The 17,552-nt window shown below is 37.5% G+C and overlaps 1 protein-coding gene across 1 annotated transcript in view; it reads left to right on the top strand.

The window, feature by feature from the left end:
• Positions 1–8,545: 8,545 nt before the first annotated feature.
• LOC135734424 (uncharacterized) overlaps positions 8,546–17,552 on the top strand; it is a 38,109-nt gene continuing 29,102 nt past the window's right edge. The window contains exons 1-9 of the mRNA XM_065253300.2: positions 8,546–8,919; positions 9,066–9,114; positions 13,597–13,793; positions 13,887–13,977; positions 14,047–14,168; positions 14,245–14,292; positions 14,379–14,432; positions 14,596–14,646; positions 16,336–16,398. Coding sequence (XP_065109372.1) covers positions 13,601–13,793; positions 13,887–13,977; positions 14,047–14,168; positions 14,245–14,292; positions 14,379–14,432; positions 14,596–14,646; positions 16,336–16,398 — 622 coding nt within the window. The 5' untranslated portion in view covers positions 8,546–8,919; positions 9,066–9,114; positions 13,597–13,600. The remainder of the gene's footprint in view (positions 8,920–9,065; positions 9,115–13,596; positions 13,794–13,886; positions 13,978–14,046; positions 14,169–14,244; positions 14,293–14,378; positions 14,433–14,595; positions 14,647–16,335; positions 16,399–17,552) is intronic.

Below are 17,552 nucleotides of genomic sequence, written 5' to 3'. Positions count from 1 at the left end.
TGAGATTTTTCGACAGATTGAATGTCCGGGTTCATTTCCATATACACTATGCGTCACATACCTAAATAGCCAATGAAAACTTGTGAAATCATGTCATCTGATTTTCACATACCCGTTTGGTGTCAAAGCTGTCAATCACGCCGCATATCTTCCGCCTGTGAAGCATCTCGCCGGTTTCGTAAAGTTTCATCAAACCTCAGCACTGGATATAGCCGAATAAACATGACAATGACTTTCCTTCGATGTAAACATTTCCCCCGGACGCCAGACTAACGTCTAGGAGTTACTTAATTACGGTAGGACTGTGCAAACAAAGTATCTGTCTAGCATTGGTGATATTTACGCTGGGGATGTCCCCACCACTTTTTGAAAGCATTTGGTTAAAATGTTCTGAAAAATCAAGCGATGCTTAAGACTGGTTTTGTGGTCCAGGGTCACATATGTTGCGTTGTATGCTTATGGTGTGTTTTCTTGTACATATGTTATGAAATTCATTGTAATCATTTATTAAATGTGCTGCTGTTTTTTACGGTATGGTACTTTGGCATTGTTCGGTTGAGCTGGTGTTGCAGGGACTGTTACATGTATGATGTGTGCATTCGACATTGTTGAGGATTTATAAATTTATGCTGAGTATTTTCTTGTTGTTGACTGGCCTACGCTATGCCCATTTTTGATGTGCGTTATTCAATATTTTCCCATCCTGCAGTAATGTTTTTATCTGATCTTTTGTCCCCACCACTTTTCAACACAAACTGACGCTCCTGTTGTGTAGCATTACCATGTCAGTGTATTGATTCATTGTCCCTTAATGGTTTGCAAGAGACATTTAATACACTTATAATTAATATTAAATAAAGTAAGCGTATTTAACTAAGACGTAGGCTATTTAATGAACTGAGCGTATTCCTCTGTCAATACGAAACGCAACTTGGCCATTCTAATTAATGATCGGAAGAACGCGTATCGATCAAAGTTACTGTAAAATATGCACGCATGTCCATTTAAACTCAATTTTGGTCAAATGTGGATTATATCATGACACTGGCAAGAATATGGTTACATGTAAATATGCCGTACCAAGTATGACAACACTACATTCAACTCCTTTTGATATACGGTGTTTTTTTCCCTTTCTGAAAAGTTACCGTTTTGGACATACGTGAGTTTCATCAGGCAGCGAAGATATGCAGCTTTCTGTTAGAACCTTTTGCAGTGCATACATTATATTTCGTCTTTTACTGCATGTGTTTCTTTGTTTGGGTTTCCAATATTGTTCGTTTGAGAACTTGTATGAAGACTGTGAGACACGTTGTGTTTGTCTGTCGATCAGTGTCAGATGTAAAGTCTCAGCAGATTAAACCCTCACTCAGAGTTTACACGATTTAATGTCTGGATTAATCGAAATGAAACAATGACATAAATGCACATCCCTAGTTGAAATGGGTTTTAGTTTCATAATGTAACCAAAACCCATCTACAAACACAACAAATACAATGTTACCTCAAATCCGCTTTCACCGTCTTCTGAAATACAAGAAAACAAAGCTTGATAAACAAATACATGTACATATTATTATAAGCTCTCTTATCACCACACACCTGTTAAAAACACATCTAATAGAGCCTTGTACAGTTTGTAAACATTGTGACATATTTGTGAGGGCGGGCTTAGCTGCAGGCAAAAAGAGCCGCAGAGGCAATGTTGACAAGCTTAAGATAGCACGTTTTAGGAGGGATTTATTAAACATGGATGCAGAAGCAGTTTTGGAAGTGTCCGAATATGTACATTCACTGATTCTGCGGGACCGTGACAGGTATTTTTGAAAATTAACACTTGCGATTTTAACCAAGTTTTAGATATTTCCTTGACAACATATGAATTACTTTCAGGTGGTTTGGGTAATTTTGTCTAGGCTTACTGTCTTATGTAACCTATCGCTGGGCTAACTATGATTAACAATGTGGATTATTTTAAGAGACCATTCAAACAATGGCATACACATCTATCGCTGTATTGTTTAACATTTAAGCTAAACAATAGCGCGGTTGGCGACTTTTCACCTATAAAACAGAAACGTGCTAATTTGTACTAGATAAAACCAACACAACAGTACATATGCATAGATTATTTTACCTGATATCAAGTGTGCACTTCAAACACGAGCATTATTTATGATCGTCTCCGTCTAGTAGTCTGTACGCCGTATTGCATTCAACCACAATTGTCTTATTGATTTCTGTTAAGAAATGTCTGCCGGGATTCGGTAAAACTTTATTTTTGAACCAAAAGTGCTGTTTCTTCTAATCTGGCAACCAAAAGCACAACAAGATGACATTTTAAAGTCAAAATTCTAACTTTTAGCGCGCCGGCTATGAGTTCCTACTTATTTTTTGCCTCCAGCTATAGCAGTGACTTTCAGTGACGTGGGCGATTAAGGGGTCTATCAAAGAGTATAGAAGCACAAGAGGGGAAACTCTCATTCGTTTTTGGCATCAGTCACCAAGTAGCGCGGCCGCCATTTTGGAATGAAAATTCTGACAGCCAATTCATTCTCAATTCATTCTCAGCGAATCTCACAGCCAAATCAGAAGCGCAATAGTAAGTTTCTAAAATTAAAATTTTGTTCACTTGCTACACCTACACGAAACACTGTATTGTCTTGTATGTATGTGTTGATTTGTTGTTGTTATCAGCTGTGGAATCCAATCATTAAATAGATACAAATTTGAGGTAGTTTTTTCTTGCTTTATTATGTAATTCTATTTTATGCTACTTTACACATTTACTACTATTATTAGTTACCAACTTCACTAGGTATGAAATATATTTTGTACATATTAATCCCCTGGATCCCACTACAAAATTATAATCTTATAGAATATGATGCATTGCTCTGTCTGTTATCCTAAAACGGTTTTTTTTTTACTTAATCCATTTCGACCAATTCAGATGTATATGTTATATACATATCTATGTGTGTATATGTGTATGTATATGGAGCCAAAATATTATGTGTGGATGAGTTTATGTCGCTATGTATGTATGTAAAATTAACCTGTATAAAAGTGGAAAGCTTGTCTAAATATCTGAAAATAAGCTGTAAAAAGGGATAAATGATCACTGGTCTGATTGTATGTTATTCTGTGTTATTATCATTCAGTTTGAATTTGATCTTTTAATGTACAAAGCTGATATTGCCATTACTTCTAGTTGACTGCCTAATCGCGCTCATTCCATAATGGCGGATTCGTGGGCTGCTGCTGGGCGCTGCTGATGCAATGGAACGTTCTATTGAGTTTCCTCTCTTGTGCTTCTATACTCTTTGGGTCTATACAAGCCGCACGTAAAGTAATTTGTGCACGCTTGTGATTCTCCGCCGCTAAAATTTCTTAATATAACGTTACAGTATTCGGTTTGTATAACAATCAGCGTTATAAAAACAACAATTAAAAAAATATACATTCAGATCCCTGCAGTAAAACAAAGCAAACAGATAACCGTTTTAAGCGGCACAATTCGTGCACGCTGAAAACTAATTTAGGCACTGTGGAAAAACTACATTCCAACATGTGCTGAGGGTGTAAACAATTAAATATTACTTTATTTTTGCAATACTCGTCCCGTGTCTTTGTACGTTTATAGTCTTAAATGCACAATTTAGTTTACATTTAACATTGAAAAAAATTAAAGAGGAAACACTTGCTCGTACTTTATCTAGTCTGACGTAGTTTACAGATGGACCCTAAAAAAACAACGTGTATATATAAAAGACAAATTAAACAAATAAACTGTCGTTTCGTCTGTGTCTACATCTACGTTTTAAACTTTAAAATTAACCTAATAACTATACAATAAAAGTCCACTACAGTTCTTTGGACATAATTCGCGTCTGAACATACGTTTATGCAACTTCACATATGCGCACATGTGACGCACATTTAATTCCTTCTCAACATCTAACAAAATATGAAATAGTAACAATATTACAACACACACTGTAAGCAAATAATTTCTTTCACTTTATGAGGAAAATGATAACCAAGACATAACAATTCAGAAGAGGCATAAAGTCCATGTGCTCACCTGCCGAAGATGAAATTGAAATGGTCCGTCTCTTCCTGTCAAAAACGGAAATACGTGAAAGTGCAACAGCAACAAAAAAAAAAACGCACCACCTACTGGGTAAAACAAGAAAATCCCGATAGAATAAAATACACTTTGATTATATATTAGAATCTAGATCTTACTGGTATATTAGGCCAATGCTTTGAACATCACAAGAGTCATTACATATAACATTATTTAAACATAACAATACGTATGCAAACCAAAAGGCAAAATAAACAAAACCATTTTCTTGAAAAGTGTTAAACTACAAAATAAACACACAATAAATTAAGTGAAATTATAACAATGTATACTTTATGCATCATGTGTAAATGACAATTTGCCTACCCAGCAAACAATGACCTGGCGGTCCGCCGGCGGTTTTTGGGCGGCACGAAATCAGCGGCTTGACGCGGTCGGACCACCGTCGGGGCGCCTTCGGCAAACCGACCAACGTGAAAAAGCTGTCGGTCTGCCGGCGTTTCTTGGGTGGCAAGCCACCAGCGGCTTGCCGCTGCTGGACCACCGTTGGTAAACCAGTGGCAAACCGCTAGGTTTCTACTGAAACTAGGAATTATAATAAACTTAAGAAAATACATGAAAAACAATATGAGACTGCATATAGGGCTTATTTAACGAAATGCATAATTTTTTTTTAAATATTTCAGTTTAAAATAATTGTTTTTTAGTTAGCGGCTATACTGTCGGACCACCGTCGGCACACCATCGGCAATCCGACAAGTGTAAATGTGCTGTCGGTCCGCCAGCGTTTCTTGGGTGGCACGCCACCAGTGGCTTGCCGCTAGTGGACCATCGTTGGTGCAGCAGTGGCAATCCGCTAGGTTTGTACTGAAACAAAATTAATAAAAATAGAATAGAGAAAAACAGTGAGACTTAGTTATTCAACAAATGTAAAGCAAATAAGCCCAAGACTATGTTGAAAAAAAAAATACAAAATGCAAATACAAGTAAAGTTTAATAAAAATATTTAAGATTGAATACAAAATCACCCGTCTTTTGAATCCTCAGATTTGAGGTATTTTCAGTAAAAATATTGTCTAAATATTTGGGAATTAAAAGAAAATAAATTAACTTCCATTTTGTTGTTATACGTGTTTCTTTTGGGCCTGCCAGCCAATGACAGCCCGTTTGTTTGAATAGCTAATGAGCGAGTGCTGAGTAAACAGGTGGGCGTCGTGACCGGTAAGTGCAGCGATAAAAGCGGTACTTTTTAGGATAAACATGTTAACCCTAAATTAAAACTGCTAACCATAAAAGAATCTACATACTTTTACTTGTTTATTTTGCTGTGAGTGTTTGTTTTTGCCGTTTAAACGATTAATTGTCTTTGTAAAGATCCGTGGCCAACCGCGCGTATCACAACAGATGCTTACAATGTTGTGTGGGTAGTTTTCTGAGGTAATTATGACAAAAATGAGGGTGAATTAAATGATTTGCTATAATTTAAAAGCAATTTACAGCTGTTTGTTTCATTGTGAGTTTATTTTTGTCGTGTAAACAACTGGTCACGCCGTTCCCGTTTGTTGGAACAGCTTTTGCAAATTTATGTTTTGTCTGAGGTAAATTTTCATTTTAAATTCCATAAAATGCTCGTCGATGCTGTTTTTCATTAATATATTGCTCTGCTGGTAATTAAGTAATGGTAAACTGTTAAATGAGCCTTTAGCCTTAATAAAGTTTGAATGCAGTGGCAGCAAATGTAAAAACTTTTAGTTAAGTTATACTGGGCTAACTTATTGGTGCCGTACACGATGCATGTGAGTGACTTGTTCGTGTGTGTAACGTTATGGTACAAGACTCAACCCAAAACTGTGATATTTGACACGAAGGTAATAATATCAATGTCCACGTCACGTGTTTTGCATTCCCTGTTTTGACCAAAGTAATATTACTGCGTTATGTTCTGCAGTTTCAAGTAAAACATTGTCTACATAGAACCTGTTTGTTAGAGCGCTTACTTGCATTGTTAATGTTCACTTATTTGTTGGACTCTAACGTTACTAGCGGTTAGTTAGATGACTGTGTCATTAACACTTTGAGTACAAAATCAGTTCAGTTGTAAATGTCATTGGCTGTTAAAGTTCGTGTTGCATAAAAGTAACATGATGATAATTGATAAACATAGTATGCAGTCTTTCAGAATGCTCTCAATTACATGTAGATGCATACAGTATGCATCTACATGTAGTTGAGAGTTGAGAGCATTCTGAAAGAGAAAGACTGCATACTATGTTTATCAATTATCATCATGTTACTTTTATATTTGCTTTAGTGGTTGTCCGGGTATAGGGTGTCACATTGGGACAGATAAGTATGAGGATCACTGCCTGCAGCAGTTTATTAAGAAGTTTAATGTAGTTGTCTCTCCTTTGTCAAATTTCTAAACCGTATGGGTACATGACAGAATTGAACTCTTTAAGGTAACATGGTAACTCATTTTAGATACTGGGCCATTGGCTTTATGCAGTTCACCTTCTGTGGCAGCCATTTATTTGTTCAGTCTTGTCTGATAAATGTATTTTCGTTTGTTATCATTCATTATCATTATCAAGGAAATTATCTAAATTTGCAGCCTGTAAAATGCAGTGACTTATTAAACAACAGTTTCTTATAGCTATTACTATATTGTGGATTTAGCATGACTGAAAAACTTAAAGGAATAGTCAATTTTCTTAAAAGAAAAATCCAGATAATTTACTCACCACCATGTCATCCAAAATGTTGATGTCTTTCTTTGTTCAGTCGAGAAGAAATTATGTTTTTTTTTCTCATTTTAATGGACTTTAATGGACACCAACACATAACCGTTTAAATGCAGTTTAAAATTGCAGTTTCAAAGGTCTCTAAAATGATCCCAAAGGAGGCATAAGGGTCTTATCTAGCGAAACGATTGTCATTTTTGACAAGAAAAATAAAAAATATGCACTTTTAAACCACAAATTTTCGTCTAGGTCCGGTCCAGCGCGACCTAATGTAAATGCGTAGTGACGTGGGGAGGTCACGTGTTACATATGTAAAACGCACATTTGTGGACAACATTTCGCGTTCGTCCTGTGCGACCTCTTGACGTCATGACGTATTGCGTGAGGTCACGCTGACGCTTTCAGGACCGGAGGAATATGAGAAGTTGTAGTTTAAAAGAGCATATTTTTTATTTTTCTTGTCAAAAATGACAATCGTTTCGCTAGATAAGACCCTTATGCCTCGTTTGGGATCGTTTAGAGTCCTTTGATACTCCATTGAAAAAAAACTGTTAAGTGTTAAGTGTTGGTGTCTGTTAAAGTCCATTAAAATGACAAAAATCCTGCACTGTTTTCCTCAAAAAACATAATTTGTTCTGGACTAAACAAAGAAAGACATAAACATTTTGGATGACATGGTGGTGAGTAAATTATCTGGATTTTTCTTTTATGGACTATTCCTTTAACCAGCATCCAGAAAGGGAGATGACTTAAAGTTCTATGTCTTTTCATGTTAATTTCATAAATAATGTCTTGTTATTTTCCTTGGATAACATTTGACTTATGTTTTCCTCTTTTCTTTTTTAAACAGGTCATTGCTGCTGCTGTGTAAGTATTCAGATAAATAGACAATTTAAGACATGAGTGCGTTTACATGCACAGTCTCACGCCGATTATGCTTAATAAACTGTTAACATGTGGGTCATGTAAACGCATAAAGCGGTTTTCTTTAATCAGGTAAAGCCCATAAACGGCGTAAGCAAAAACTGATCACCACAGGTAGTTTTTTTCTCATTACCCAGATTTTGCGTGGCATGTAAACATCTTAACCGGCTTTCGGAAGGTTTTGTCAATGTGCGCATGTCTCCGTGTGTGAAAGATAAACATCAGACGCGGAAGTAAGTACAAAGTAATGCATAAAAGTCTCTGTTCTTCTAAAGCAGTTGGCAGAGAAACTCCGAAATTAAAAAACTGATGTTATATTTACAGGTTCTGGACACACGAAAAGAGATACAACAATATAGCTTAAGACAGATATGCTGTCGGCTTTTTGATTGACTATTATGTACTATAGACGATGATGCCACTACCTGCGAAAAAATTTACAAATCTCCAAGTCCCATGTAAACGCAGTTGTCTGCATAGCCGGTTTATTAATTTGCATGTAAACCCATGAAAACAGTTTTTCATAATAAGCTGATTTTTGATAGTTATCTGCTTATTCTTTGCATGTAAACAGACTCATTGTCAGTTGACATAACTAGAAATAATTTGTGCTGCTTACCTAGATATAGGCTGTTTCTCAATTTCAAGAACGCAAAGAACAGACTTGCATTCTCGTAAAGATTGGTCTTGCCAGGAGACCTTGGAAGAACGAACTCAGAAGGTCGCGAGAACACAGAACGCACTTGTGAGAATTGAGATGTGTGCGATCTTCCTTTGGTCACCTGACCTCCCCGATGCATCCTCAATATTAAGAACACATGCGGGTATTTTCATGCGTCCTCTGTACTTGTGTTCTTGAGAATTGGAACTGAACTTTGACAGTTAATGATGATGTAGAGCGAGAACACAAGGACGCAAGATTGCTGAAGAACGCATATTGAGAAACAGCCATAGTTTTATTCTCTGGTCAATATTGTGATAAAGTAATCTTTTTGTGCCACCATTTCAGATTTTAAATATTAATTAATTGGTCAATAAGAAACTTTAGCTATTTAAAATGTTTCTAGATGTTAAGCTATACAGGAACTAACTAACTAACTACTATGCAATACTGTCATTTTCAGTTCTCTTCTCTCACAACAGGTGACTGCATAATTTGTGGTATGTTATATTTCTTTATCTTTTAAGTGTTTGAGTTTAACTTAATTTGAACCAAATAAATTTACCCTGTAATATAGAGCACTATTTTGTAAAATTTTTTTACAGTTGTGGGTAATATACTAATTTTTACCTTTTTTAATCATTAGATTTTCTTTGATCTTCCACTATCTTCTCAACTGTACATTATATTTCAAGGTAAGATTATTTTTTTGGAGTGTTTTTAGTGCTGGCATGGTAACAAAATGAAAATGCTTTACAATAAGGTTGTATTAGTTAACAATGATCAATTCATTGGCCAACATTATTTAGTTTCAGTGAATAGAGTACAGTAATTAAAGTGGATATACCATGAAAATCTGACAGACAGGAGTAAAATTTGGTAACTTCCCTTTAAATGGTTAGTTCACCCAAAAATGAAAATTATTTCATTAATGACTCACCCTCATATCCAAACCCATAAGACCTGTCTCTGTTATCTGGTGCGCCCTCTAGCTTTGTTTACAGTTGGAGGAAGATGCACGCTGTATTCAAGCTGTTGTATTTTGGTATGGTTTTTTTTTAAATCGTGTGTAATGAGAAGACAATGCTTAATAATGTCGTAATTTTCGTTCTTTTAGGACCAAAATGTTTTTTCGATGCTTCAAAAAATTGACCCACTGATGTCACTACTTTAATGACATTTTATTACCTTTCTGGTAGGGATGTGCATTTATGTCATTTTTTTCATTTCGATTAATCCATAAGTCTGTAGAACGAGTACTCGATTAACTGGGGGCGGGGAAATCCAAGGGGCGGGGGGGGGGGGCGTATACGTCATGATGAAAATGAAAATATTTTTATATAAAACACTCAAATAAAACTTAACTTTGAAGAAACTATGACAGAAAGATAAACAGATACTAGATTTAATTAAATACATGTGTGATGAAGTGAAACTAAATGGTAAATAAACACAAACTGATGTGCTTTCTATACGACACACTCTACATAATATTAAGCGTTATCTACATTACATCAAGATCTGCACAAAATGCAAGACTTAACCTAAGTTGAGTACTGGAGAGAAAGTTTAACTCCTGTTGTGTATGTGCACAATAACAGTGTGCTTTTAAACACGTCCAGTCAAAGCACAAGCTTTATAACATTATGCAGCTTTTGCTATCACTTCAGCGATTAGCTGTGTCGTCCTCTCACCTGTTCTCAGTCAAGATGTAATGCTCATACAGTATGGCTCTATGGTATCTCCTATCATTTGATGTTTAAATATGAGATGATATAAGGGAACTCATGACGGCGCTGTACATTTTGCATCTGAATGATCCTATTTTTGTCCTACCGAAGTGAATCCCATTCACGGCATCCTTTTAAACCATAGTGCCTCAGTGATATGAAGTGTATTCGGCTCCACAGCATTGTGCGGATCAGTGGGTTGCCGCGGCACGGGTGCGCACACTTTATCTGTTTGTTTTTGAATCATGCATGGTAACGTGATAACGGTCTGCCTAGCTCAACACAACGTCAAACACGCGGACCCAGTCTTTACTACCACAGGTGCTTGTAACGCTAACCAGACATCCAAATGCCGCCATAACCACAAAAAAAACACAAGATCATCTTTTTCCTGATCGATCAGCAATGCCACGTTCGAGTACTCGTGCAATCAAGTTTTCGTGCCCATCCCTACTTTCTGGACATGGACAGTATACCTAACATACATTTTCAATGGAGGGTCAGAAAGCTCTCGGACTAAGTCCAAAACATTTTAAACTGTGCTTCTGAAGATGAACGCAGGTCTTACAGGTTGTGAACAACATGAGGGTGAGTAATAATGACATAATAATCAATTTTGGGTGAACTATCGCTTTAAGATCACAGTCCGGATCTAATATACTGTTGCACATGCGTTTCCTTTTTCATCTGTTTAATTTCTCTTTTTTTAAACCTAAATGGAAGTTTTTATGAGGATACTTGCAAAGATGGGAATTTTGGTGCATATATGTATGTAAACAATGCTCACAGCATGACGTGGGCACATAACCTTGATAGAGACGAAACTCCAAAATCTCTACCAGTTCACACATTTCTACCAGTTTATCATATCTACTGTATCAGTTTATTTCCCAACCCTACTAACATACTCTAACCATGATCTTGCAGGGCTTTAGTCTACCACCAGTTTTTGAGACTGCGTAAGCATTTTTTACAAGTTCTCGCACATTTGTAACCTGCAAATTTGGAAGTTATTCTAGATGTTATTAAATGACAGATGAGTAGATTGTGAGGCCACAAGTGTGGAAAAAAATGTAAATAATTGTATTTCCGGGTGGTTTAATGTGTGCCTCCTAAATTTTTTTGCTCGTTGTAAAAAAAGTTTGTCTTGAGCCCTCTCCTTAAGATTACAGCTTTGATTTAGGCATTTAATTTTCTTTGTAGATCTTTGCCAGCATCTTTGCAAATTCGCATCTCAAAGTAACATGTCCAGTTACTGGAGTAAGCGTAGAAAAATTCAGAAAGGAGTTGAACAGGATCTGCAGAAACTGAAATCAGGATCTGTGGAAATAGAAGAGAGAATTGATGAGAGACATATTTGTTGTGACACAGGCAATTTAGTGCAAGTGTCTTTTACAAGCCAAGAGGCAGAAGGTAGGGTTGAGCCAGTGGATGTTTGCTCACCAAGAAGTTCAGATGGGAGAGAACATGAATGTGAGAACATCATTGAAGGGACAGAGGAGAGCACTGATGAAAGTGCAGATGAGAGTGATATAAGACAGCTTCTTTCAGAATGGGCTCTCAGGAAACAAATTCCTCATTCAGCCTTAACAGAACTACTAAAAATTCTGTGCACCAAATTACCTGAATTAGGGCTACCAAAAGATGCACGGACCTTGTTAAAAACTAAACCAGTAATGGAAACTAAGGAAGTCTCTGGGGGGAGTTATTTCCATGCTGGCATTGAACATGGTGTGCTGTCACACCTCACATGTGTTCGTCCAGTGTGGTCTGAGTCATTGTACCTGCAAATTAACATTGACGGTCTTCCTCTATTCAAAAGTTCAAACTCTCAGTTTTGGCCAATTTTAGGGCTTGTAGAAAACTACAAAGTTGGGGTACAGACAAACAAATCACCATTTCTCATTGGAATTTTTTTTGGTGAGAGAAAACCAATCAACCTTGATTTTTTGAATGACTTTGTTCAAGAAATGAAACAGCTTGAAACTAAAGGTGTCCTCTTTGAAGACAAAAACATTAAAGTCAAGATTTCTGCAATTGTTTGTGACACACCAGCAAGGGCTTTTGTCAGAAATGCCAAAGGTCATAATGCCTACTATGGCTGTGACAAATGCTGCCAAAAAGGGGTCTACCACAACAATCGTATGACCTTTCCAGAAACAGCAGCTTGTCTGAGGTCCAACCACAGCAACTTTGATGACTTTACTGAAGATGCACACTACAGTGGGAAAACACCTTTAGAATTACTAAGTATTGGTTTGGTGACATCATTTCCTCTTGACTACATGCACCTTGTATGTTTAGGAGTAACAAGGAAACTGGTTACTTTATGGCAAAAAGGACCACTGAAGACTCGTTTAGGTTCAGTGGTTGTCAGAAATGTGTCTTCACAGCTTAAAGAACTGAGACGTTACACTCCCTCAGAAATGAACAGGAAACCGAGATCTCTACATGAGTCAGACCGCTGGAAGGCCACAGAATTCCGAACATTTCTCTTGTACACTGCACCTGTATGTTTAAAGGGAAATATTCCAAAGGTGATGTACGAAAACTTTATGATGCTTACAGTTGCCATGACCATCTTCCTAAGTCCATCCTTGTGCGTAGACTATGCAGATTATGCAGGAGACCTCATGGTTTCATTTGTTGACCACTGCAGATGTCTATATGGGAAGGATACCATAACGTACAACATGCATTGCCTAACCCATTTAATTCATGATGCAAAAGCATTTGGGGTTCTTGACAATGTTTCCTGCTTTCCTTTTGAGAACTTCCTAGGCCAATTAAAAAAAATGATAAGAAAACCAAACAAACCTTTAGAGCAAGTGATACGAAGACTTTCAGAAAAAGAGGCCATGAAACCAATGCAATCTGATGCAGAGAAAACCTTACAAAAACAGCATGAAGATGGCCCTGTCCCACATGGTCTAAACGTGAAAGGGCAGTATGCAAAAATGCAGTTCACCAACTTCTCTGTGCAGTTGTCCAATGGAAATAACTGTGTCCAGTTGAAGAACAAGGATGTTGTTTTAGTGCAAAACGTGGTGGTGAAGGAAAATGGAGAAACTTCAATTGTGTACAAAACCTTCAAAAACAAAACAGATCTTTTTGTATATCCCCTGCCATCATCACATCTACAGATATATCTTCTTTCTGGATTGAATGAGGAACTTCTTTTCACCCAGGCCACAAATGTGGTACGGAAGTTTGTTTTATTTCCATGCAAAGACAACTTTGCTGGAATGCCATTACTCCATTTATAAGATGTGAGGCATCAGTATGATTACTGCGTTTCCTTTTTCTTTTTTAAACGATAACCATAAACTTTAATAGAAGACTCAGTGTAATACTTAAATGTAAATTCATATACCAATTAACTAGGTCTACATGTTACTGGAAGGTTTTCAGATCTTGACTGTTACCTATTTGCATTTTTTTTTACAGCTTCATGTTTGCTGTGGTGAACTTTCCTAATGAAGATGACAGTTTAGCTGTTGTCTCCAAAACCTGGTGCACCACAGAGGGATGCTATTGGCCTCGATATAAGAGCCATGAGAGGTTAAAGAAAGCTGTGCTGTCACATGAACAGCCTGACCCTGACACATGGGAGGTCCACAAATATCAGTTGCTTAAGACAAAGAGTTGAGTTTTTATCTGTATTTCAAAACAGATAATGTATAATTTGCAAACAAAAGTGATAAATTAAAAGCTTTCTATTTTTGTGATGTTTTTAGATTCATATGACAAGGCCCATGAATGCCTCATTCGGGCAGAAAAGGGCTCAGGTCTGGAAACAGAGCCTGAGTGTCATAAAAGAAAAAGAAGGTAAGATTATTATTTTTTTACTTAAACCTTAAATTATAGCCTCTGATAAATTGATGCTTGCTTTCCCAGACGAAATCCCAAATTTGATCAGACCGAATCTGAGGAGTCAGATGCTGATGACCCCCATCTCCCACCACCACCAAAGGCTCCGAAATTTGCCCCAAATAGGGTTGTTTCTACAAATAAAAAATGTATGTTTAGAATTTTATTTTTCAATTGTGGTTTGTTCTTACACAGCTTTAAAGCCTGCGTTTATTTGTTCAACAGCATTGCCAAGACCATGTCCCCATCCCTCTTTATCACTTTCTGCTGGTGGTAAGTGGCGCTTTATTAATTAATTAAATGTTAGAAAGCATATCACAAAATGATGCCTTAAAAGAATTGGTGTGTTTTCAAAACAGGATCAGCATGTAAAACCGCATCTAACACTAAAAATTGCAAGGAAGCAGAGCAAGGTTAGTTAATTTCAGATTTATCAATTGAGTAAGGGAAATGCAGTATGGCATTAAAGGAATGTTTGTAACTGTGTGTGAAAAGTGCTTTTAAGGAATTCTATAATAGTCTGTTTAAGAGCTCTGATGTATTAGACACAACTGTGCTTAACATTGGTCTGAACAGGATCTTTACCCTACTCTTCACCACGGGGGCTAGCAGCTTACCAGTGTCAAGGTATGTTATCTTTCCCACCAAAACAATTGCTATGACACCGCGTAAACAAGGTGGTCTCGGCCTGATTGCAAAGGAACTCTGGAGCAGTTCACTGTAAGTGCGAAAGCAGTCCAACCCAACAGACCAATTAACAGGCTGTCTTATTGCTTTCCCTTACAGAAAAACTACATGTGTTTCACATGTTTTTCACATGTGTACCAAATCAATTTTACATGTGGAAAAACACGTGTGATTACATGTGAAATGTGTGTTTTTGGAAACTTTTTCTGTGAATGAAATGTGAGACACGTGATCACATGTGCACAATGGGATTCATATGTGTTTTACATGGGATTCACACAAAAATTTTCCAAAACCACACATTTTACATGGGAAGTTGCACATGTGAAAAACGTTTGACTTTACGGTAAGGGTTATTATTCATGAACATACCTGATGTCTTTGGTAACAAATCCTGGTGAGCACATCATCTTAACACAAAACCAAAGTGTACCTTTTCCTTTTAAAATGTCTTCTAATTGCACTTCTCTGCAATAGGCACATGTAATAACTAACAAAGCAATATATCAGCAGTTACCAAGCAGCTAAGGTTTTGCATTCCGGCCTGTACGCCCCACCCCCAAATCAACGCAAACCATACCCAAAACCACCTTTGCAAAGCGTTCCAGGGTACCTTAAAGCCGAAAGTATACTAGGGACGTCCGCGTATGCGCGCCGTCCGCATGACGTCATTTTCGTCATCAGGAGGGTCCGCGGCCGGCCGCGCGGACCGTCCGCGTGCAGCCCAAAATTTGAGACCGCGCGGACAGTGCGCGTACAGTCCGCGTACGACAGCGCATGCGCATGAAAATATTTAGACAGGACACTCCACTATAAACAATTATACAAAGGAAATAGACAGCATTTGCACACACACTATCGTTTTTCTTCTTTAACTTTTACTTCTTCCAAGAACAGAAAGCTCTGGAGCATGTTTGTTTGATTCCTGTTCTTTGTTGTCTTGTTGTTTGTTCTAAACTGTGTCTGCAATGGTGGATCAGTTACTTTTCTTCACCTATCCTAATGTTATAATGTACTGTAAATGTCTCCAAATCAGTGCTGCCCTGACAGCCTGTTAGACTAATAATTTGAATAAGAAATCATTTGTATTGCGTATAGTGTCGAACGCGGCCATCCGCGTGTAGCCGCGAGGACTATACCCGGAAAGCTGCGCGGACGTGTGCGCGCGCGAGCCGGACGCGGACGCGGAAAAAAAGTATACCCGGGCCTTAAGTGTGCTGCACCCTGGTACAGTGCTAGCTAGCCAAACGAACTCATTTTGGGGTCAAACATACTCTGGTACGGTACGGTTCTGAAGTGTATGTACATCCTCCAGCTATGTGCTTTTAATTGACAAACAAATCTACTTTCTGAACTACTCCAGCCTTTTCAGAAAAATTTAACTGAGTGTTTCAGACAAATGACAGACAATAAAAAAATTTAGTATGTACAACTAATAATTAAACTTTCTTCTTATTTAGTCTGATTATTTACTTGTTTTTTGTTTAAAATAAAAAAGGCTTCCTTAAAATTACGTTATTACATGTTTCGGTTGATTATGATGCACCGTCTAATAATAACACATTTGTTCTGGATTTCTATATACTGTTTATTACAGCATCCTCAAATTTTTGTATTCTTAATTTGCAGCAGAATCACCAAGACCACCTTCTAATCGCCCTTTTGTAGAAAATGTTCTGTCAGTTCCTCAAGGTAAGTTTTCTAGTGCATACATGCAGAAGCATAATGCACAGTATTCATTTTGTATTTATTGTAATCAGGGACAGCCAAAAAATGCTGATATGGCATTAAAAATACATCAGAGACAGCACACAGTCATATTAATTTGTATTGTGTCAGATGTACTGCAGTGCTTTGTTCTTTGTTGTATATAAAGTTTCCCTGTAGTTGGTCATTTTATCACTTAAAAAATGAATCTTTGAGCAACAAAAAAGCCTCTGTATTTCTTCAAGCTATAATAAAACACATAATTTTCTTATAGGCTGCGTCACAAAGCTTGGGCAGATGACTTGTTGCCTCGCTGCCTCACTTTTGGTCATGTTTGAGTGCAATGCTAATGCAGACCTGCCAACCTGTACGCATTTTGCGTAGCAGGTACTCATTTTGACCTCAAAGTACGGTGGTACGATTTGTCACTCTAAACTACGCAAAAACCTGATGACGCCCTTTGCCGCGCGAAGTACTCAAAAGAAGCAACAGAAAAAAGAAAAATATGTCCAATCATAGCACTGGGCTTATCCACCACATAGAAAGTGGGGATGATTGACAAGTCTTATGGCCAATCAGTAACAAGAGTCTGCTATCGATGGAATCACAACATCCAGCGTGATCTCCTTCCTCCACCCGCAGTTTCTGACCATCTTTTTCAACGGAGAGTCAAGACGTCTGACCCGCTAAGGTAAACTGGTCAGGGTGGATGTGCAAATAATGAAATAATGCATTAGCTTAATCCTATGAAGTCGACGGTCGCGCGGGCTCCGTTTCATAACGTGCACTTGACCGCAAGATGCGCTAACATTACTTCTGATTTGTAAATGAGCATCATTTATAATTAAGCGCTTACGAAAAAGTACAATGATTTTACCATGGGGGAGAGCATCCAGTTTTAACGTTAGTCAAATAAAAACGGAAAGTTCTCTCTCAGTGAAGGGAATCCACCTGACATCCGAGTGAAGCGGATTAAATGCGTTCTGAAATAACGCGCTCTTGATGTCAATAAAATAAAACGTCATATACAAACCACATCAAATAAAGTTTTATAAATAGAGAATATCTCGTGTCTCGAGCGCCCACGTGATAGGTGCCTATGCCGTACTGTACTGCACTGTAAACAAAGCTACAATAAA

The sequence above is a fragment of the Paramisgurnus dabryanus genome, chromosome 7 (genome assembly GCF_030506205.2).
Source record: "Paramisgurnus dabryanus chromosome 7, PD_genome_1.1, whole genome shotgun sequence".
Taxonomy (NCBI): Eukaryota; Metazoa; Chordata; class Actinopteri; order Cypriniformes; family Cobitidae; genus Paramisgurnus; species Paramisgurnus dabryanus.
Note: the sequence above shows the minus strand (reverse complement) of the source record. Positions and strands in the feature narration are given on the sequence as shown.